General features: G+C 51.0%; 4 protein-coding genes across 4 annotated transcripts; 2 read left to right on the top strand and 2 right to left on the bottom strand.

Moving 5' to 3' along the window:
- Positions 1–3067: 3067 nt before the first annotated feature.
- Positions 3068–4291, bottom strand: QC764_209140 (uncharacterized protein; the record flags this gene model as incomplete). Its single annotated transcript, XM_062944618.1, has 1 exon — positions 3068–4291. One exon carries the CDS (start codon positions 4289–4291, stop codon positions 3068–3070), a length of 1224 nt encoding a protein of 407 aa, XP_062803470.1.
- A 462-nt stretch (positions 4292–4753) lies between these two features.
- On the top strand, positions 4754–5835 carry QC764_209130 (uncharacterized protein; the record flags this gene model as incomplete). Its single annotated transcript, XM_062944617.1, has 3 exons — positions 4754–4799; positions 4876–5804; positions 5830–5835. The coding sequence occupies 3 exons, from the start codon at positions 4754–4756 to the stop codon at positions 5833–5835; spliced, it is 981 nt and encodes a 326-aa protein (XP_062803469.1).
- A 2767-nt stretch (positions 5836–8602) lies between these two features.
- Positions 8603–10675, bottom strand: QC764_209110 (uncharacterized protein). The gene is made up of 3 exons (XM_062944616.1): positions 10164–10675; positions 9626–10107; positions 8603–9570 (listed from the first exon to the last, which is right to left on the bottom strand). Exons 1-3 carry the CDS (start codon positions 10557–10559, stop codon positions 8736–8738), a joined length of 1713 nt encoding a protein of 570 aa, XP_062803468.1. The 5' UTR covers positions 10560–10675; the 3' UTR covers positions 8603–8735.
- Positions 10676–10817: 142 nt separating this feature from the next.
- QC764_0040510 (uncharacterized protein) lies at positions 10818–16046 on the top strand (the record flags this gene model as incomplete). The annotated part of the gene is made up of 3 exons (XM_062940288.1): positions 10818–11944; positions 11994–13922; positions 13982–16046. The coding sequence occupies 3 exons, from the start codon at positions 10818–10820 to the stop codon at positions 16044–16046; spliced, it is 5121 nt and encodes a 1706-aa protein (XP_062803467.1).
- Between the last annotated feature and the right edge of the window lie 2950 nt (positions 16047–18996).

The raw sequence follows: 18996 nt of genomic DNA, 5'->3' as shown, positions 1-18996 counted from the left end.
AAAAGGAAAACGCCGACAAAGAGAAGAAGTTTGCGGTTATTGTTTGTCAAGCTTCAGCAGCCAAGAGTTGATTGTGTTTATTAGTCTGTGACTAAGATGCGGAAAGAAAAAAAACAAGGAAACGGAGGGGAGGGGTCGCCAGGCTTTATAACGGAGAGCTTGGCTTGTAGGTGCTTGGAGTGTATCTGATTAAGGCGAGGTTTGGTGGGGCCTGGTAATCAATGGCACTTTTTGTGTGGGAAGGGGTACGAGTGGTGTGGGGACAGGGGAGGGGGGAAAGTTCGAAGGGCAGATTGACAAGCAGAAGGGGTTCACGCGGGGGACGGGCAGGGACCCTCAGAGAGAGCAGTCGGGACAAGAGAGGTCTCACACCCATCGTCACCATGATCCTCGCACACCACCACCCGCCGGAACCAATCTCACAAAGGCACGACAAGAAGGGGGCCCGTCTCTCTCACCACCTCATAGGTGGAAGAGGATAGTGCTGCTACCCTCAGATGCAAGCTTACCCCCAAACCTATGACCGATCAGCGGTGATGAGCGCCGTTTGAACATGGGGTGACCATGACAGACGTAGGACGGCTGCCAGTTATGGCGTAGCTTATGACCGTTTGAACCCATCACTCAGGGACTGAACATGTCTTCCCGTTTACGCCGGATTCACTGGACGTAAACTTTGGCCGGCCGTGTGTTACCACAGAACAATTGCTCGGCGCGGCTGGCCGACCTGTCTTAGATCAGTGCCACAGCATCGACTTGGTGTCCCCAGCCTGTTAGTGAAGCGCGGCGGCAACTACGCAGTGAGAGGATGAATGACGGAAAACGGAAGAAGTTGGGTGGATGGGGAAGACAGCGGGAGCCAGGAAAGGCAAGACCCTGCTGATCATAGAGTTGGGGGGTGAGATAACGGAGGCGAGATGTGACGACTAAAGCCGTGGGAGACGGCGTTTCAGTGGTGCCAGAGAGACAGCACTGACGAAGAGAGAGTCCTGGGTACATGACGAGGATATCTGCGTCGGTGGCCAAGGCAAGCGAGAGATGGGATCAGCAGTCTCACCCACCCTCCGCAACAAAAAGGATGACGGTTTGAAATGATGTCAGTGGTTGGACAAGACAAAAGCGGGCCCCAGAACCATGAATGCTTGTTGTTCCGGTCTGCAAGGCTCATGCAGAGTGCCGATAGCTATTCCCTAACCTCATCTCGCGAGAGGTATCTGTACTCGGCCAACGTTAGAAGAAGTTGTTGATGTACTCATGTGAGCAATATCTTTTCCACTGCTATTGAAGCCAAGATACCTGATATGTTTCTGCCCTGCATGCAGCAAGAGGGGGTAAGGGGGTATGGTGAGCCAATGGCCGAGGGAAACGACGCTTGGACAGGGGAAAAGTTGGCACAGTGGCAGCACGGGGGGAGCAAAACATGGCATTCTCATGTTTGCCCATCCCACTGAGGCCATTCAGAGTCCAGTCTAGAGACGGCACGTTGAAATTCCCATTCAATTAGTCAAGGCGAGACCACACGGGGTCCTAATTGCCAAGCGCGAAATCTTACGCTGGCACGCCGGACGGAGGTCATTGCAAAAGCGGCTTGGCATGCGTGAGCTAGGGATGGGTAAATTGGCGCACAACAGGCGGTGACAGGAGGCAAAGGCCTATGATGTGATGATGTGGCGGGAGGAACACATAGCAGTGTTGCTTCGCGTGTTGTGTTTGAGAGAAGAAAGAAAGCGGCGCTGGCCCTGACGATGACTTCACAAGCACACAGGGCAAAAACAATCCGCTGGAAAAGAGACATCGGATTCTGGCGCCACTCGTGCATGCATGCAAGGCGTCAGACCCCTGCAAATCGTGCCGATGACATCACAGCTCCCACCCCTGTCAGTCACCAAACAGGCAAGAGCTTGACGATTTTTCCCCACAAATCAACCCCAAGGGTCCTCCGACCTCGTCAACATCTTTGTTAGCCGTGACGGTTCCTGATCTAATTGCTCCAAAACTGCCGTCAGAAAAAAGGTCCAGACCAGTCGCCACGACAATCATTTCCATTTCGCTGAAAGAAACCAAAAGTGTTCATTTTGCAGTCGCTCGGTCTAACACGCGCCAATTTCACCGAGTGTTATGGCAGCGGCTGTAACCATCGTCAGCGATGCCCTGACTAACTGACATCAGAGCTCCGGCTTTGACATCAGCCTCTCTTTTTTATCTCCCGGCGGCGACGACTCATGGAATGGAGTCATAGGCCCATCCACCATCCAACTACCATCCAACGGTGCCTTCCGCTTCTTTTTCTATCAGTCTCTCGAACGTCACAAACAAAACGTCTTTGTTCAACAACAGCTGGACCCCTAGATTACATCACATCGCACCCGTACGTGGCGTTTACGGCACAGCGACGGTTGAGCCTCCGCGACCTCCTCGCGCAGCGCCATTCAGACGGTTGACGTATGTCCAAAAGAAATACGACATATCCCGTCATCATCAGTCCCGCCCAGCCACCGGCATCATCCGCAGCTATTGTCCCACACCGCACATTACATCAAGTTCAGCGCCGCGACACATGGAGGGCCGAGTTTATTTTGTAAAGGCTTTAGATTGTCAGAACGGATGTGACTCGAAAATAGTGTGTTCGTGGTCGACGGCTTTGTTGACCGTCCCGTCTGTCTGTTCCTTTCATGTGAGCCCACAGTAGTGGATAGTTTAGCGGCCTCGATCCCGAAATGCTGCAGCCTTTCTTGGGATCTTGAGCTAAATCCACATATAATTGTTCCATCATTCCCAGAGAGGCCTTCCCTAAACTTGACACGTCTTGTCAGCCTACCCGTGCACTGGAATGCGCACAATTCAAAATTCCAAGCCCCAGCAAGAAGGGGACAGGACAGCTGGCCGTGACCTGCAATTGGCTGAAAGACCTTGGACCCTGTTTTCCAGATTCCTTCCCCCTTTGCCTTGGCTGGTGCCGATGATGCTGCTTGGCACTGTTAAGCTTGTCTGCGAGTGCACACATCTGGGTAAAAGTGGTCTGATTTTGTCCCGCCTAGACAGGATATCTTGTGTCGGGACCAAGGATTCATGGTAGCTGTGATGAATCCTCGTCCTCCAATAGCCCATCCGAGTGATACTCGAAATCTTTCGGCACCGGAACCTGAACCTCGTTCCCGTCCTCACCATCCGAATCCGCCGCCGCTCCTCGTTTCCGCTCCTGCTCCGCCTTCTCTCTCAGTCGCTTGACATCCTCCTCGGCCTGCTTCAGGCCCTGATCGTCCACGCTCCTCCTACCCCTCAGGTAACCCCCCATCAGCTCCGCCCACTCCCAAGGCCTCTCCCTGCCGCCCGGCAAACTGTTGAAGTACTCCCACCCCATGACCCCACCAAACCTCGGGTGCCGCCCCGCCAGCAGAGGTATCACGTTTCCCAACACCTCAAAGGGGACGAACCCACCCCCGTTTTCCGGGTTGGTCACCAGCCCAACCACAATCTTCTCCGGGTCCCACCCCTTGACGAGCAGCATCTCGTACATGACCGGGTTGGAGCAGTCACCCCACCCGCAGTAGAACTGCGTGTTGTACCAGCTTATCTCCCTGCCCCTCATGACCTCCAACGCTTCGTAGTCGAACCCGCTGAGGTTGTGTTGATGGTTTAGCAATGCTGCTGCCACGGGGGCGAGAGTGATGATAAAGTCTGGGCCGAAGTCGGAGCGGAGACGATCAATGAGGTGGATGATACCGCCTAGGGTCATTTCCTCTTCTACGTCTAGGTCTAGGCCGTCAAGGGATTGCTCCTTGATGAGGGCGGCTAGAGGGGCGTAGTATTTTTCAAAGTCGGGGGTGGAGGAGGGGTAGTCGAGGCGGGTGAAGGAGCCTTTGGCTGCTCCGCCTAGCATGCCTAGGACTTTGATGCCGGAGGCTTGGAGGATGCGGAGTTCGGCCCATAGGGTTTGGAAGCGGGGGTGGGAGGGGGGGTGGTCGTTTAGGGTGAGGGCGTTGGGGTCCTCGTTGATGTGAATCGCGGCGAGGATGAGGTGAGTGAGATGGACTGGGGAGTGTTGAAGCAAAGGGAGGACGGAAATGGGGTCGCCGGATGGCGTGTGGTGAGTTTGATAGTAAGTGATGACACGAGGGAGGTGTGGTGGGGGTATCGGTGCCATTTTGAAGGCAATTAGATTGCTGGGAGGAAGCTGAGTGAGATGAGAAGCGATGTAATGAAACCAGGAGAGTGACCAGGTATGTTTGTGAACCTTTCCGCGTGTATCGTTGACCTGTGATCTCTGGTGGTGATGGCGGGGAGGGGCCATGTGGTGTTGAGGGGTGTTTAGGCAGTTGGCTGATGACAGCTGCCGAGAGCTGTCAGACAAGTGGCAGAGGTCTTACTAGATAAAACTTCCGAACCGATGATATGAGCATTAGAAAATGAACTAGAAACTGTGCATTTAAATCTGTGCTAATCATACTCGCTGGTGTGATATTACATGTAGGCTGGCAAAAATCAAGAAATGAAGCCAAGTGCCTCGAGCCCATGGCTTGACAAACAAAGGGAGGGCCTCTTAACAGTTGACAAATTGCAACACAGCTCCAACAGATTATACCGCCCAAAAATCAACTCTATCGATTATAATCGACTCGAATTATATCATTAAAATTACTTAAAAGCCCATGCGACGAAATAACTACATGGCGTGGGATTCAACTTAGGTCTGACCCCCGAAAACAAGACTACAGAAAGCCAGCAAGCAACAAATCATCCTTTAGCAAAACAAATGCTTTGCTTTTCACCCAGAATCCTTTCATCAACAAGAACAGCCGGTAAGAAAGGCACAAGACCGATTCCGACGGCTTATTGGCGTTTCCCACAGTGTACCCCCACCCACACTTCATTCAGACAACGCTTACATCGACCATGGCAAGGCCAAGAGCGTCAATAGCCCCAACATCTCTTTCTGTGGTTTCCGAAGGAAGGACAACGACAGTGGCATCAACATCAATACCGAGAAGGTCAACTTCAGCGCACACAACTATCAGGCCGTCGACTTCGCACAACTCGGCTTCTCCTGCCGCCGCGTCATCCCCTTCTGTGGTTCCCGAGGGAAGTACTATGGTGTTGACATCAGCCGTGACAACGCCGGGAACGTCAACTTGAACACATGCCATTATGGCGCCGGTGTCGTCTGTGCATGGGGTTTCTGTTGTTGCCTCTCCATCATCATCACCCCCGCCGGTGCCTTGTGTTTCCGAGACATCGACAACCACTTCGGCATTGACATCAACGGTTTCCGTAACCTCAGCATCGACACAGACGACCACAGTTCCACCAGAGCATCCAGAATTATCGCCATCGCCATCGCCGCCATTGCCGCCATCGTCACCACCATCATTGTCGCCGTCATTGGCGCCATTGTCGCCATCTTCACCGCCGTCACCGCCATTATTATCGCCGTCATCCCCGTTCTCACCGTCATTGTCGCCGTCACCGCCACTATTTCCTCCATCTCCATCACCATCGCCTCCATCACCATCGCCTCCATCACCATCACCTCCATCACCATCGCCTCCATCACCATCACCTCCATCACCATCACCTCCATCACCATCGCTTCCATCACCGCCCCCGTCATCCTCATGATACTCATCATCCCCATGTCTAGTCACCATCTTCGGCACCCAAAGCCTCGGGCAGCGAGCATGCGGCCGAGCAACGAGCAGGAAAGTTTGTCTCGATTGACGCACTTGGGCACCAACTCAGCTGGGGAGCGGCGAGAGATGGGTGCCACGGGAGCAGCGAGCCCGACCGCCGCGAGGAGGGAGATGGTGGTCAGAAGGGTGAGCTAACAGTTAGGGTTAGTTTCTGGTATAGACTGAAAGTGATAGACAGTGAGCTGCAAGCGTACCTTCATCGTTGTGATTGTTCAGCGAGTTTGAACGGTAGAGGGCGGTGGTTCTTTGTAAGTCCCAAAGGGAGACTGGAGTGTGCTTACGAGAGTGGCGCTTTTGTCTGGCTGATTCGGAAAGACAGGATATCAGAGAGGGCCACAGGACGTATCTATCTTCTTCTACGTCTCTTTTCATGGCCTTTGCCATCCGTCGTGATTCCATCATCCGACGAGGATGAAGAGCACCGGTGTGAGGGCATGTCTTTTTGTCTCGGTGATCAACTCGACGGAGTTGAGTTATTCCTTTCCTTGATCATCTCCGGGGTTTCTCAGGAAGTTAGTTAGCCTGCCCAGGACAAAACAGTTGGAAACATCTATCTACAATGGCAAAGTTCAAATTTCCCAATGCCCCGGATCGAAGACACACATTGCATTGCCCATGCAATGCAAATATTCATCCCACGGTGTCGGGAATCTTCAGAACCTCCTTTCGGCAGCAACCTCATCCGACAACCTGTATGCCATTCCATTTCCCCTTTTGGTCGCCAGTCACGATGCAGAAACCGGATCGAGAATGACTTTTGTTTCGGTCCGGTCGGCAAAGGTCCAATGACCGGTTTGTTCTGGTGTGCTAGCTTTGGTCCGAACCGTGTCCGAGACATCAATGTGTGAAGAAGATGCCGTGCCGGATTTTCGGCAGCGGGTTATCGGAGGAGGTTGCTGACTGGGAGTTAATAGACATGAACCGGGAACTGTTGTAAAATCCTGATTTGGCAAAATCATCAATACCTACTTGTGGCGGTCTGGAAACCTCGGGAACTTCAAGTTCATGATCCGAAGAAGTTCATGATCCGAAGAAGTTCATGATCCGAAGAAGTTCATGATCCGAAGAAGTTCATGATCCGAAGAAGTTCATGATCCGAAGAAGTTCATGATCCGAAGAAATCTCAGAGGCCTATTGTTCAGTCTCTGGGTGCCCAGTTGGCTTTATTTTCAGTGGAAGTGCCTCGTACTGATCGTACTGGAGAATACGGGCCTGATTGCTATGGAAATGAAAGAAGTAGTAGTGTAGGTTTAAAAGTAAACAAACTGTCTTTGTTTGGGGGTTTGTTGCCAAGACTTGAAGAAAAAAACAAGAAAAAGAAGGCAAGAACATGTAAGTACTAGTCTAGCCCTTAGTGTACTCGCTCTCAGCGACGGCGTGCGCCCATACTAATGCACCCGTCCAGGAAATCCTCTGTACTTTCGATACCACTCGTTACAGACGATCTCACGCCAGTCGGCTCCGTATTCGTTCTCCCAGATAACCGCAATCTCTCGTGCCACTTCGTCGCTCACATCGCTCATCCCACTTCTTCGGTCTCGTCTCGGTGTCTCACGAGCGTTGTGATGTCGAGGCGATGCCCTGCCCATGTACCCCTCGAGATATCGACCGTATCGCTCATACTAGTTAGTGAATGAGAATGTCGACCAGCATATACGCGACATGACGACCTCACCGAAACCCAAGACACTGATGTCGGGTCCGTGGATGCATTCTGGCTTCAGGGCAATGGCTTCCGAGCGGACGAACTGCTTTGTCGTCAAGTTTCGAAGAATCCACTGCTGGTCTTGGGGAAAGTAGGTCTCCTGTTTGACCAGCATCTCTGAACGTATGTAATCGTAAGCGGGATCCTTGGAGATGTCCAAGTCGTGAAAGCGGCCAGCCAAAGCCAGCGACTTGCCGAACAGAGAAATGTCTTCTTCTTGGGTGGAAATACTGGGAAAAGCGAAGTGGTGAAGCGTGAAGGGCACATTCGAGGCGAAACACGTCATCGATACATTCGATATGGGTAAAGATGAGGCCGATGCACTTCGGGAGGAAGCGTAGAAAAGGTGACGGGGCGGTCGATGACGAGGCTGTCGGTAACGGAGTGGTTGATCATGGAGTGGTCGGTGTCGGCTCTATTATCGCCGTCTTAGGTTTTTGCTCGCTTGTGGCATTGTGAGGGGCTGGTCATCACTTCGCTGTCCGCTTTCCGGTTTGGGCGCTCCTTCATCCCATCCATGTCCTTGGTAGCACAGCAGCCATTTCGGGTCTGTGTTGGTGTCGCGGAGGCTGTCTGACTGGATGACTCTGAGTAATGACTCCCAGGTGGTGAATCCTGGGGACAACAAACAGGGCCAAACAGGCAACAGGAGATACAAGTACAAGGACAATGGCGGCTGCAATTGATGGGTAGATGATGGTTGTTGTCTACACAGTTGCATGTACGTTGAGAGAGATATTTATCTTTCCTGCTGGCCAGGTCAGCGGTGATTCACACCATCGAAATCATCAGTTGTTGAGCGATAGGGGTTTACGCCATTTCCTTGTGTTCTACCTAGCCAGTTGAGCACACTCAGACGACCCTATTTTCGTTACGCCTTTATTCAGCCACACCAAAGATTACCACAACCATGACACGCCGTTTGTAACCAATGATTGTAGGACCCACCTTTCGCCCCACCCTATCCCGGTAGAAGCCAGAGAACAAGGCACGGGTGGCACGTGGGGAAGCTTCATTTCGATATAAGGTACCTAGGCCACACAGTCCTACTTGGAGCCCCACTTATGCGGAAGCCGGTTCAATCATTCTTCTGCCAGGTATGTACGTATGTGATAGAATGGTTCTGATCTAGCCATTATGTAGGGTTAGGCAAGGGCATGCTGGACCATAGCATCTCCCCAAGACTTCCAGCTAGGTACTATACGAACAGGGGAAATAGACAATGGAAAGACATCTTCCTTGATGAGAATGATGAGGTTCACACATGTAGGTACCTAATTAGGGTGACACCAAGAACCTTTGTTGCATCTATAACTGATATGCCCATGGCTACTCTCACTTATTCAGTCCCACACCTTACAAATATCAAGCAGCGGCTTGACCACATTCTCCCCAAAGCGCTTTTGAAACTCAATGTCATCCCATGCCCATCTTTGCTCCACGCACATGGCCACGCATTGCCTAGCCGCGGTTTCGTACTGCGACGGTAGCTGTTGTGAAGTGGCATCTAACCACCGAATCAGAGCGATCAGCCGGCGATCTGGGGTGTCGGTCATGATTGCTTGGTCGGCCTTTTCAGCCCACATCTCCAGTGTTCGATGGGTCCATATCTCGAGCAGGAGAATGGCGAGCTCGAGGAGAACATCCTTCGGTTCTGGTGTGTTGCTGATACTTCGTGTCCGGGGGCCAGATCTGGTAACTTCCTGCTCAACAAAAGGTCCAAACATCTTGCCACTCATTCCCGTGGTAGAATTAGCGTTTTCCACAGCAAGAAGCTTGATTTTGGTGCAGTCCCACGGCGTGACGAGCCAGTTGGTCCGTTGAAGCTGGAGAATCGAAGCTGCGATGTCGAGTGCCAATATTGTTCGTTGTTTATACGTCAGTTGTGTGTCTTCGTTCAGGTGCCCTTGCTCGAGTACCCTCTTCAGGGTTTCTGCAGGTGAAGGCGATAGAGCCGTGGTTATTTCATCGGCTCCCTCCTCGTCATCCATGTTCAGAACATCAGCCGTAAGCTGGAGTCGAATCATACTGCTTCTATGATGTGTATCACGCACAGCCTTGCAGAGGTCCAAGGTGCTTGGCCTGGAGGGTTGTAAATGTGGTCGGGTTGGGATCTCCGCAATTGCAAATCTGACTGTTGGTAATCTTGGGGACACGCTTCGGCTGTCGGTTGGATGACTATCCATCAGTTAGCCATATATAGCATGGACTTTTCAGTGTTTTTTAATCATACTCATCTGCTGCCAGCTCTGTATCTGGAGACAATACATGGACAAGCGCCCGCGATGAAATGGTGGGTTCGATAGATAATACTAGATTGAATGTAGTGGAATTTTTCAGGAGTCGACTGGTTCTTTTGTGTTGTCGATTAATCGGTATTCGACTTTCAAGTCGGAAAAGTATCCTGTGGCTCCCAACACATCTGCAACAGCAGCTCTTATGAAGGGCGTATGAGAGCGAACATGCCGGATTGCGGATCTGGGTAAGCCTCAGCACAATGCGGCCGGCGTGTGGAGACGGCTCATATGAAGAGAACTCCTGCAGGCCTTTGCGTTTCTCAATAATAGTCCCCAAGGAGAGCCTGCTTTGATCGAGCTCTTCATAGAGTGCTTTCAATTTTCCCCGCTTGATTGTGAACGAGACTCTTTCCGTGAAAGTGATCTTTTTATCTGGTGGGTTCGCTTGAAGGAGCGAGCCAAGGTCATCCTTCTGGGTCTGGTTCGCAAATCATCAGCATCAGACATTGCATAGAGAGTACCAGTTGAACTCACATCAGGGAGTCGCTGAATATGCTTGATATGTCCCACTATTGCCTTCAGCGAAGACTCATATTGCCCAACAAGCTGCTTGAATGGATCACTCAACGGACCTAGCCAGTCATCAATCTCTTCGTTGACTTCGGGATCCCTCAGCAGTCGAAAGCACTCTGCAACTGTGTCTTCGTCTCGCAGGTTCAGCTCTACTACGCCGGCCGCTTGAAGAAGGAACAGAATGTCTGTATGATAGAGATGTTGGTGTATCGTTAGGCGGAGGATCAGGTTTTCAAGCAAACCACCGTACTTGACGAAGGAGGCGACAGCGCCCTTGCCAGCTTGATAATGCTCCAAAGAAGCGATGACCAGCGGTATTGCGCCAAGTACCACTCCAGCAACTTCGAAGCCTGACATAGTTGATTGCTTTCGCACTGCTTTTAGAGGCCTTCCGTTGAATAGCGCTTGCTTGAGCAACTTAGGAAGCGGGGGTGGAAGGAGAGATTGCCGTGTGGCTGCCAGCAACCCCAAGCACCAATCAAAGCCTTTACCTTTCAGCTGAATGCATGACCAGCTCAGTCACCTCAACCCAGCTCGCGAGAACGTCAGACCCCGCTTTCAAATTACCTCAAACATAGCACAGCAAGCACCCCAGCCTCGATCAGGGCGTCAGTCATGGATGGCCCAGCTCTCTATCGCGCAGGAAAGCGAGTTTTCCAAGTCTTTGAAAGTTTGTTGAATTTACACAGCGGCACACTTCAAACGCACTTTACCAAAGAGGAACAAAGGTTTCGATTATGCGCGCATAGCTTAGGCCTTCATCATCAAGGCCATAGCTCTCTCGACTATCGGGTCCGCGATGCCGTCCTGGTCAAATCCCAGCTACTACGTCTGCTCAGTGCTTTGCTTGATCACCTTGAGAACACCCTGGCTGTTCTGAAAGGCGACCGCCTTCCGTTTGAACAACAAGCACGGGATTTGGAGACTCAGAGTTCATCCGATAACGACAGTAGCAGGTCGTCGAATCAGAGTGCCATTGGCTCTGTTAGCAGCGAGGAATCTACTCATGAACTGGACTTTCGTCAAAATGGAATTACAGAGACCATCAACGCGTTGTACGGTCTGGCAGCGCGAATCAGGAGCCCTCGAAACCGACCTGAAAGAGCTACACAAGAGCTCTTTCGGCACATCGCAGCACATGAAAGGGAGCAGTATATCAATGAAAGAGCCGAAGTCGAAATCGTGATTCTTGTTCATCGACATAAGCAATACCTAGTGCAAACTTTTCAATCGTCACAAAACTCTACAATCCACAATGACATCTTGGACAAATACGCCTCGGCGTCCAATCACCTCCTACGGAGGATTGGCATGGCCAACGTTCGACGAAGACAACAGTTCATCTACTGGAAGGAACACACTGCCAGGATAAGCCGGGACCCAACGCAGACCGTGAGACCAACTGGCTCAAATAAGCCAGCCACCTCTGAAGCTCTTTTCCGGACGGGAAATACACCAAATGCCACTGTTCATCTTGCTACCCCCTCGGCTATTTCAAGACACGAACATTCAGAGGCAACTTCCGCTACAAGGTTGGACGAGAGCAAGTTCAGATTTGACGACAACGAGTCTGTCTTCTCATACCAGAGTCACGCATCCACCGCTGTAATTCCGGCTACCAAAAACCAGTTAGTGCTTCAGTGGCCACCTGCGCCTAAAGATCTCTTGAGTAGCGACTATTTCACCTGTCCCTATTGTCATGTACTGTGTCCTGGAAGGTATCTCGGGGAAAAGGCTTGGAAGTAAGTTGTCACCTTGGTATCACTTGACCTAGTGCTGATTGTCCTGCAGGGCACATCTTATCCACGATCTCCAACCGTACCAATGCACCCACGAAGTGTGTCAAGATTCTCATCGTCTCTACGGCTCATACCGAGAATGGATAGACCATGAGAACATTCATACAAAATCATGGCATTGCGATAATCATGTGGCACCAGCAGAGTTTGAGAAGCAAGAGGAGTTTATTTATCATATTGAACAATTTCACCCTGACGCAAAACCAGAGCTCTTCTCACCAGAGCTAATGGCCGCTGCATTCAGACCATCCACCAAACCATTGCGGCCATGTCCCCTTTGTCCCACTGGCTTCGAGGACAACAAAATCATGCACGAGCACATCAAAGGCCATTTAGAACGCCTTGCCCATCATTGCCTACCCGCGGATCCTTTTAATAAGAACCAACATGATGGTTTACGGGAAACCGCGGATAGCGATAGCCAAGCCGTACGGAATGACGAAAATTCGCAAGTTTTCTCGGAAACATCGTTGCAATGGCCTGATGACACAAATGTCCAGGGATCGCCAAGTCCAGAGGAGTATACGGCCACACACAAATTTGAAGATATCCGTCTACAATTTCAGCCAGTTCAACTAGGACGCGAGTCAGCCGAGGCCTGGCTTAAGGCAGTTACATCTGATGCATCAGGAGCACCTGAAAGCTCTTTCTCGCAAACGCTTCCGTTGCGTTTCAGCGAGTACTCTCAGCTTCCCGAGTATGTCGAAAATCTTAGCTGGCACGAGCCCAGTTTTCAGACATCGACATTTCGAAACAGCCATTTCAACGTGGCTCACTATAATAGCCCCAACTTTCAGCCAGAGGAATATCGCCCTGAAGGTGACGACACCCGGAATCGAACAACAGCAACCCAGGTGGACCATTTGGAAATAGAGAAAATACCAGACATTGTCACGGATGCAGAGGAAACGCAGCGACTAGACAGTCTACTGTTGAAGGCTGTAGTTGCCGGTGACACGGATCTTACTAAACTATTGCTGAACAAGGGCGCAAATGTCAGTTTTAAAGACAATTCCGTTGGCAGTCCACTTCATACTGCCATAAGCCTAGGACACCTTGAAGTTGTTCGGCTGCTGCTGGCACGCGGCGCAGATCCCGATGATGATGATTGGGACAGGCCTGGTTCTGACATTCTGGGGGTCGCATCAGCAAGAGGCGACCAAGAGATTGTGCAGTTACTGTTGCAACACGGTGCCAAAGCAAACGGTGCGAGTTACACGTATAGATCTGCCCTCCAAGCTGCTGCATCTAAAGGCCACCACGAAGTGGTAAGTCTGCTGCTACGCAACGGTCACGATCCCCAATACTTCAGATTTTTACCACCCCACACAGCCCTTCGCGCGGCTGTTGAGGGGGGCCACAAGGAAACGGTCGAGGTGCTGCTGGCATCTGGCGCCGCCATCAACAACACGATGTTGGACGGCGCACTCGGTACCGTCCTTGAGGTTGCCTCGCACTACGGTCACCGAGAAATTGTGCAACTGCTACTAGACCATGGCGCAGATATCGATGCAAAGAGCATAAGACATGGGGGCGCTTTCCGAGCTGCGGTCATACGAGGTCACCAGGAAATAGTACAGCTGTTACTACACCGGGAGGCGGCCATCGATTTCAAAAGTGACGAATTTGCCAACATGATCCGCGCTGCATCAGCACTGGGCCATCAAGCAGTTGTTCAGCTATTGCTGGATAAACGTGAAGAAGTCACAGGAGAAATGGCCGAGGAAAGTCTCATTGGTGCCACTGGAATGGGCAAATTACCTGCATGGCGCTCTCCATTTTCTGGAGTTGAATCCAGGGAATGGCACTCAAATGAAGAGCATATCCTGCATCAAGACAAAGACTCATTAACCGCTGAAAACCAGCAACCTTACAAGTGCCACACGTGTGGAAAGGGGTTTGGAAGAGAAAATCATCTTGCGTATGTAATTGAGTCGTTCAGTTTACTCCCCAAGAATCACCACGCTGACAAGTATTTAGGAAGCACACCAGAATTCACGAAAAAACTTGCAAATGTCCTGTTGAAGGCTGTGCTGCGAGCACAGCCGAAATAAAAGACCTGTATCGACACATCTGGACTCACCATCTCGATTATGCTCGAGAGAACAATATTCCAGGTACGGCAGCGGCAGCTTCGCAGCCTGACATCGCCAACCAGTCCAAACCCTCGAAACCCAACAACACTGATCCATCAAGTGAGGACATACAACCTCACAAGTGCCCTGTTGAAGGTTGCACGACCAGCAAGTCGGAAGAAAAGGACATCAGCCGACATATATGGACCTATCACCCAGATTATGCTCAAGAAAACAACATTTCTGATACGGATCGTGTGGAGTGCGGTTGGCCGGGCTGCTGGTGGCGTGGAAGAAGGGATAACCTGAAGAGGCACAAGGACACCATGAAACACTGGGAAGCGTCAGACAATGAGCTCGTCTCTGAGGAGAAGCCATCAGGGGTACAGGCATGCGACTGGCCGGGTTGTCAGTATACCTATGCAGGGAAGAAGAAGAGCAACCTGAAGAGACATAAAGACCGGCACCAACACTGGATTCGCCCATCGGACGCCAGTCCTGGCGAGGAGAACTCGCTAGAGAGCTCGCCGACTACTGCTACCAACTCCCAACCGTTGCAAAAGCAGTCGTTGGAACAACATACTCAGGATAGGGCTCCCAGTACCGACAGCACGACTCATGTTATTAACGATAAGACAAGTCAACCCCAAGGCATCTCACCAGGCGATAGTTCAGCGGACCAATGGGACGGCTCACCTGAAAACACTCCAGAAGAAAAAAATCTCTCGAAAGAGCGAGACAGTGGCCTAGATCAGCTTATTACCGAACTCGACCCCGAGCTCTTGTCAGAGGCATCGCGTGAGAAGCTTCATTCACCTTCCGAACAACGTCTGCTAGTGTGGCAGCTCGAGGACGACGTGAAAAGACTTCAGAATGACCTAGGCGAAGAGCACCCGGAGGCGCTCGAAAAGATGTCCAAGCTCGCGCTGTCGTGTGCGGAGAATCAGGATTTTGAAACAGCGGCAACTTGGCAGGAGAAGGTTTATAAAAGTTACGAAGTGTTATATGGCAATGAACATCCTGATACAGTAAGCTCCATGGCCGATCTCGCGGAAACCTACACCCATCTGGCTCGCTTAGAGGAGTCTGAGGTGTTACGAAAGAAGGTGCTGGAAATAATGACTCGGACGCTTGGAGAGGACCATCCTGACACAACAACATCAATGGTCGAGCTTGCATCTACCCACGGACTTCAAGGACGCATGGACATGTCTGAGTCGTTGCAACTGGGGGCACTAGAAATACGGAAACGGACTCTTGGAGAGGGTCACCCTTGGACTTTGGCGTCCATGGCCGAGCTTGGTGCAAGCTATTATAAGCAGGGTCGCTTCAAGGAGGCCGAGCAGATGCATCGGCAGATGCTACAGCTACATGAGAAGGTGTGGGGTAAGGAGCATCCCGACACACTTACCAGCATGAACAACCTTGCGCGTGTGCTCGATAGCCAGGGGAAGTACGAGGAGGCCGAGCAGATACATCGGCAGGAGCTACAGCTACGTGAGAAGGTGTTGGGTAAGGAGCATCCCGACACACTTACCAGCATGAACAACCTTGCGCTTGTGCTCAATAGCCAGGGGAAGTACGAGGAGGCCGAGCAAATAAATCGGCAGGAGCTACAGCTACGTGAGAAGGTATTGGGTAAGGAGCATCCCGACACACTTACCAGCATGAACAACCTTGCGCTTGTGCTCAATAGCCAGGGGAAGTACGAGGAGGCCGAGCAGATGCATCGGCAGGAGCTACAGCTATGTGAGAAGGTGTTGGGTAAGGAGCATCCCGACACACTTACCAGCATGAACAACCTTGTGAGTGTGCTCGATAGCCAGGGGAAGTACGAGAAGGCAGAGCAGATGTATCGGCAGACGCTACAGCTACGTGAGAAGGTGTTGGGTAAGGAGTATCCAGACACATTGACTTACAAGGAGGAACTGACACAGACCTGGGATCTGCGAGAAGTTGCGGAAAGCTAGAGGGCATTATATAGCCACCCCCTTGGATCAATTTACGGGTATCAGGCCGTTGGAGCAACCGTTACATGATGGCTTTGAGCGGGTAGAAGCAAACCTTTGGTGAAGTTTCTCTTGACGCATTCTCTGGTGGAGGACCTGGCAGATGTCTATGATAAAATCATTCCGAGGTGCTGCAGAGGCAGATAAGAGATATGCTGGAGAATAAGCCCCAATTTAAGGGTGCTCCTTGAGATCGGAATATGTCAAGAGGCTGGATGCGGCGGAAAGTAGGTTAGATGACCAAGAAATGGCCCGTACTTTGGAATATATCCATAGACCGACCCTATGTTGGTTTAGGTATACCTATTCTAACACACTTGCAGGTGGCCACATTATGCTTTGGTGGCGGCTACGTGGGGTATGGCCACTTCTATGTATGGCTTGTTTCCTGGTCATCTGATATATTAAGAGTGATTGGAAGAAAACAGAAAGGTGGAGAGGGCTGTAATGAAAAGAGCCGAAGGCGGACAATGATGAGATAGAAGTTTGTAGGGTACCTTGGTAGGGTGTTGAGGGGTTGGATTGGAGCGAGATCAAGGAAATATTCTGGCGTCCTGTGATTTTTGTCATCATCATCATAGCCAAAGCAAGAGCATCCAACCAGAATTACCTTCTTTACATCTATCTATCCTCGGCTCTGTCCCATATTCACAGCTTCGAAACTCCCTCCCTCCAATTCATCGTCACATTTACTTACGATAAGTAACCTATGTATTTAAAAATTAAGCATTCTCCTGCTCACGTCCCACTCACTCTCACTTATCACCCACTCAATCAAATTCTCACCCTCACCCTCCACTCACCAACCCCACCAAACTCATCACTAACATCTAACGTACATTATAAGCGAGCGACCAATATAAGCGAGCGACCACTTTTTTCACGCAACGCCTAACCTCACCCTCAAAACCTAATTTTCTCAACAATCCAAAATGCCATCTACTTCAAAGGAAGCCCATATAATCTTAGCCCTTGAGGCTCTTCAAAATGATAAAAATCTAAGTGTATCAGCGGCAGCTAAGATGTATAACGTCGATCGCAGTACGCTTAGACACCGACGCGCCGGCCGGCCTGCACGACGCGATACCACGCCTAAATCGAAGAAGCTGACTCAATCCGAAGAGGATGCTATTGTTCAATATATTATTGAGCTATGTGCGCGAGCTTTTCCACCAAGATTGCGTGGTGTGGAAGATATGGCCAACCAACTGCTACGCGTACGCGACGCGCCCCCTGTTGGCAAGCTCTGGGCACATAACTTCGTTAAACGCCAGCCACAGCTCCGTATGCGTTTTACGCGTAGATACGATTACCAGAGGGCTAAATGCGAGGATCCAAAGGTTATTAGCGAGTGGTTTACGCTCGTACGGAACACCAAGGCCAAGTACGGTATTGTAGATGACGATATCTATAACTTCGACGAGACTGGGTTTATGATGGGTATTATTTTCGCGGGTATAGTAGTTACGACCTCGGACGGCCTTAGTAAGGCGAAACTGGCCCAGCCTAGTAACCGCGAATGGGCAACGGTAATCCAGGGAGTCAATGCCCTCGGTTGGGCTATCCCTCCTTTTATCATCTTGGCCGCGCAGTACCACCTTGCCAACTGGTATACCGAGTGCAACCTACCGTCCACCTAGCGCATCGCAACCACCGATAATAGCTAAACTACCAATCCGGTAGGCCTAGATTGGATTAAGTACTTCGACTACTATACGGCGCCCCGGATAAAGGGCAAATACCGGTTGTTAATCCTCGACGGCCACGAGAGCCACCACTCGACCGAATTCGAGCGCTACTGCCAGCAGAACAACATTATTACGCTCTGCATACCTCCACACTCCTCCCACCTCCTCCAGCCACTCGATGTTGGCTGCTTTGGGCCGCTAAAACAGGCGTACGGTCGCCAGATCGAGGACTTAATACGTATATATATCAACCATATAAGCAAGCTTGAGTTCCTCTGTGCCTTCCGCGAGGCCTTCTTTGCCTCTATAATAGAGAGGAATATACAGGGTAGCTTTACGGGTGCTAGCCTTATACCGTACGATCCAGAGAAAGTGCTTTCTAAGCTAGATATGAAGCTTCGTACGCCAACACCTCCAAACTCACGGCCGGGCACGGCACTCCCTTGGGTCTCCCAGACACCACACAACCCTCGAGAAGCCAACTCACAGTCAACGCTCATTAAGACTCGCATTACCAACCATCAAAATAGCTCCCCGACTTCAATGCTAGCTGCGGTAGACCAGCTTACTAAGGGTACAACGGCTATAATACACCAGGTGGCTCTCCTTCGTGCAGAGGTCTCTTCGCTCCGTAAGGCCAATGAGGCACTAAGTAAGCGCCGGAGAGCTAAAAAAACACGTGTGAGGCTTGGAGGGTCACTTACTGTACAAGAGGCACAGGATCTACTGGATCAGAAGGCCGTGGATAGGGAGGGAGTGCAAGAAACGCAGCCGGATAGTAGTAATGCAGGGGGGGCTCGTACGAAGGTTCAGTGCTGTGGTGTATGCGGTAAGCCTGGGCATAATGCGCGCACTTGCCAGGAGGCTGCAGAAGCATCTGATTCAGCTGTTTCTGATGTAATTATGGTTGCTTCCTAGTATTGTTGTGTAGTAATTGAGGATAATGGTATAAAGGTTGTGAAAAAGTGGTCGCTCGCTTATAATGTACGTTATCGTTTCAGAAACCACTCACCCACCTCAAATCCACATGCACTTTCAACACAGCCCTCCCTATTCCCCCCAACAAATTGCACAGAACCTCACACCTGCAAAACCTGTGCGGGTAGCGCGCGTCTAAAATCAACCTCATCGCACCTTCCCCCTTTTTTTCTCAAGCACGTTCCTTACCGCCATACCACCCCTCCCTCAAAATTCCACCCCAAAATAGGCAGGTGCTATCAACC

Source organism: Podospora pseudoanserina, chromosome 2 (assembly GCF_035222485.1).
Source record: "Podospora pseudoanserina strain CBS 124.78 chromosome 2, whole genome shotgun sequence".
Taxonomy (NCBI): Eukaryota; Fungi; Ascomycota; class Sordariomycetes; order Sordariales; family Podosporaceae; genus Podospora; species Podospora pseudoanserina.
This window is presented reverse-complemented; position numbering and strand designations above follow the sequence as displayed.